The 3,530-nt window shown below is 45.2% G+C and overlaps 1 protein-coding gene across 1 annotated transcript; it reads right to left on the bottom strand.

Moving 5' to 3' along the window:
* Window positions 1–1,563: 1,563 nt before the first annotated feature.
* Window positions 1,564–2,594, bottom strand: LOC123966068 (WD repeat-containing protein 36-like). Its single transcript, XM_046042300.1, has 3 exons — window positions 2,472–2,594; window positions 1,860–2,047; window positions 1,564–1,755 (listed from the first exon to the last, which is right to left on the bottom strand). The coding sequence occupies exons 1-3, from the start codon at window positions 2,581–2,583 to the stop codon at window positions 1,606–1,608; spliced, it is 450 nt and encodes a 149-aa protein (XP_045898256.1). The 5' UTR covers window positions 2,584–2,594; the 3' UTR covers window positions 1,564–1,605.
* Between the last annotated feature and the right edge of the window lie 936 nt (window positions 2,595–3,530).

Below are 3,530 nucleotides of genomic sequence, written 5' to 3'. Positions count from 1 at the left end.
AGACCGAACTCTATGATGCTATTTACAGAAGCCCAACAGTTCCCACCAAGAGCAGCACTAGGAGACAGAGGCAAGGAAAAACTTCCTTTAAGAGGCAGAAACCTCGAGCAGAACCATGGCTCAGGGTGGGCGGCCATCTGCCTCCACCGGTTGGGGGAGAGAGAGGGAGAGAGAGAAAGAGAGAGAGGGAGAGACACACTTTGTACTTTAACAAACTCCTCCTAGGGATTTAGTCCGACCGACTTCAGGTTTTTGCTGTACGGTCTAAACCCATTGACGATTAAAAGTTGTGCAAACGGGGAGTATTCGTGGAACGGTGTGCCCATGGCGTGCCGTCCAAAATCGATGATTCACCATAAAACAGGAAGTTGTTCTAACAGCGGTCTACATACTCACATCTGCACCAAATTTTACATATATGACAGCCACATGCCAACATTCACGCAAAGTCACAGCACCACCTGCTGGCAACAGGAGATGACACGTTTTACACTGTAATGTACTACTCCTAGCAGGTTGGACGTATCAACTTCAAAACTGTCCCACAAAACCCTTAACATGCTGATAAGGCGTTGTGCTGTGTGATGTAACTGCACTGTGTCCTTTCACTGAGGCCAGCCTAAGGCTCACCTGTGCAATCCCCATGCTGTCTGATCAGCATGTTGATATACCTCACCTGTGAGGTGGATGGATTATCTCGGCAAAGGAGAAGTGCTCACTGACACAGATTGACAGATTTGTGAACAATATTTGAGAAATAGGCCTTTTGTGTTTATAGAAAGTCTGAAGAAACATCAGGTCCTGCAGATCTCTGCGGTCTGCCTGAAACAAGACTGCCCACCCCAGGAGTCACCTGGGACCGAGACCACACCTCCTGCTGCACGGCGGCCTGACCCCTGCACACAGGAAAGCCAGCAGGGGAACCTTCTCTGGCAGAGCTTCAGCAGAAGAACAATGAAGCCCGGTTTCTGCTGTGATGAGAGCTCCCAGATTAAGATAAGTGCCTTCACACACTCCTCTGCTGCTGGTAACGTCAGGATCATTTCTGTACATATCTGCTTTTAATTATTGTTCAGCTATAAATAAATACCCTCACGCTTCCTCCCCCGTCCAAACACATTCAGGCCAAATAAACTGGTGACGCTAAACTGTCCTCAGGTGCGAGTGGTTGTTTAGATGTGGCCCTGCTGTGGCCACCTGTCCAGGGTGAACCCCGCCTTTCGCCCGATGGGATTGGCTGCAGAAGAAGAGGTCATTCTGTCAAAGAATTCGTCCTGAGGAGTTAAAATTATTAATGACTGAGAATACAGAGCTAGCTTCTTCCAAAGAACTCACTCTGTACATTTTACATTTAGCTTCTTCTTACAGCTCGCTGAACCGAGCTGCCGTGACGTGCTGACCTAAAGCTTTACGTCGTGATAGACTTCCCGCCCAGTGTTGCAAATATAACCAGCTTCCCGGAGCGGAGACGCCATTCTCCCTGTTAGAGGTCAGTGAAGCATCAAAATGATTCTGATATTCAGGATAAAAACACGATGCTGCTTTAAATGAATGAAACAGACGAACATCAAACAGCTTTTAATCAAATACAAAATTCAGTGTGTGTCACAGCAGTGCACTCTTGGCGTACGACAGCAGACACAGCGATTGGTCGAATGATGTCCGTAGCTCCGCCCACCCCGTCTCAAGCCGGGAGGAGAGGCGGACCAACGCAGCCATGGCAACGGCATCCTGCGATAACGAGCGGAGATGGAGCTGAAAAAAAAAAAAACAAGGATCACAAACAGGAAACTGAGGGAAGATTTTCACAATAAAAGACTGAGGAAACAAACGACTCTGCTGCGTTCTGATTGGCTGACCTTCAGGAAAAGCGCCAGGTAAGCGTGAGCCAGATCAAAGTCCCGCCCACCGGCCAACATGCTGTCAATCATTTGAATGAAGGCGAGAAGGAGGCTGCTGGCCCCGCCCCCCTCTGGTGTCAGATAGGTGAGCTCGACAGAGAGTGCCGCTGGCCCACAATCCTTCAGGAGACGCACCGAGCGATCGACTGCGCAGAGAGAGAGAGAGAGACAGACAGAGAGACAGAGACAGAGAGAGACAGAGAGAGACAGAGAGACAGAGAGACAGACAGAGACAGAGAGACAGACAGAGACAGACAGAGACAGAGAGACAGACAGAGAGACATAGACAGAGAGACACAGAGAGACAGAGAGACAGAGAGAGAGAGACAGACAGAGAGACAGACAGAGACAGACAGAGATCGATCTTTATTCTACATGGTTAATATTTAAACTAATTTATATTGATCAAATAGATATTTATAGAATTACTGAGTATATTAACATCAAGTCAATAAGAATATAATAATAAATAAACATGAAATAATCAAACATGTTTTATACAAATCAAATATTTATGAAAATAAAAATAATGTGACACTAAAGAGTTTTTTTTATTAATGACAGACTCACATGATCCAGACTGAAGAGCTGATTCCAGTTCAGAACTGAACTCTGACCTCTGAGACAACAAACCCCAACTCAACAGCTTCGACTGCAACAACATCAACAACATCATCAACATCACCAACAACATCATCACCAACAACACCAACATCACCAACATCATCACCAACAACACCAACATCATCACCAACAACATCAACAACATCACCAACATCATCAACATCACCAACAACAACATCACCAACATCATCACCAACAACATCACCAACAACATCATCACCAACAACATCACCAACAACATCATCATCATCATCAACAACATCATCAACAACATCACCACCAACAACACCAACAACATCATCACCAACAACACCAACAACATCATCACCAACAACATCATCACCAACAACATCATCACCAACAACATCATCATCACCATCATCACCATCACCAACATCATCACCAACAACATCAACATCACCACCAACATCATCACCAACATCATCAACAACATCACCAACACCAACATCACCAACAACAACACCACCAACAACAACACCATCACCAACATCATCAACATCACCAACAACAACAACAACATCATCACCAACAACATCACCATCAACATCACCATCACCAACATCATCAACATCACCAACAACAACAACATCATCACCAACAACATCACCATCAACATCACCAACACCATCACCAACAACATCAACATCACCAACAACAACATCATCACCAACAACATCATCACCAACAACATCATCACCAACAACATCATCACCAACAACATCATCACCAACAACATCATCATCACCAACAACATCAACAACATCATCACCAACAACATAACCATCAACATCACCAACAACATCACCAACATCATCACCATCATCATCACCACCAACATCATCACCACCAACAACATCATCACCAACACCATCACCAACATCATCACCAACACCATCACCAACATCATCACCAACACCAACATCATCACCAACACCATCACCAACATCATCACCAACACCATCACCAACATCATCACCAACACCA

The sequence above is a fragment of the Micropterus dolomieu genome, unplaced genomic scaffold, assembly GCF_021292245.1.
Source record: "Micropterus dolomieu isolate WLL.071019.BEF.003 ecotype Adirondacks unplaced genomic scaffold, ASM2129224v1 contig_12449, whole genome shotgun sequence".
In the NCBI taxonomy this organism is placed as follows: domain Eukaryota; kingdom Metazoa; phylum Chordata; class Actinopteri; order Centrarchiformes; family Centrarchidae; genus Micropterus; species Micropterus dolomieu.
This window is presented reverse-complemented; position numbering and strand designations above follow the sequence as displayed.

What these genes read in the sequence shown, in the direction of transcription:
- LOC123966068 (XM_046042300.1), bottom strand. Translation starts at nt 2,583, where the DNA reads ATGTTGATGATGTTGTTGATGTTGTTGCAGTCGAAGCTGTTGAGTTGG. An exon ending in AGCTCTTCAGTCTGGATCAT is followed by an intron (nt 2,048 to 2,471) that starts GTGAGTCTGTCA and finishes CTCTCTGCGCAG; the next exon opens with TCGATCGCTCGGTGCGTCTC. An exon ending in ACCTGGCGCTTTTCCTGAAG is followed by an intron (nt 1,756 to 1,859) that starts GTCAGCCAATCA and finishes TTTTTTTTTCAG; the next exon opens with CTCCATCTCCGCTCGTTATC.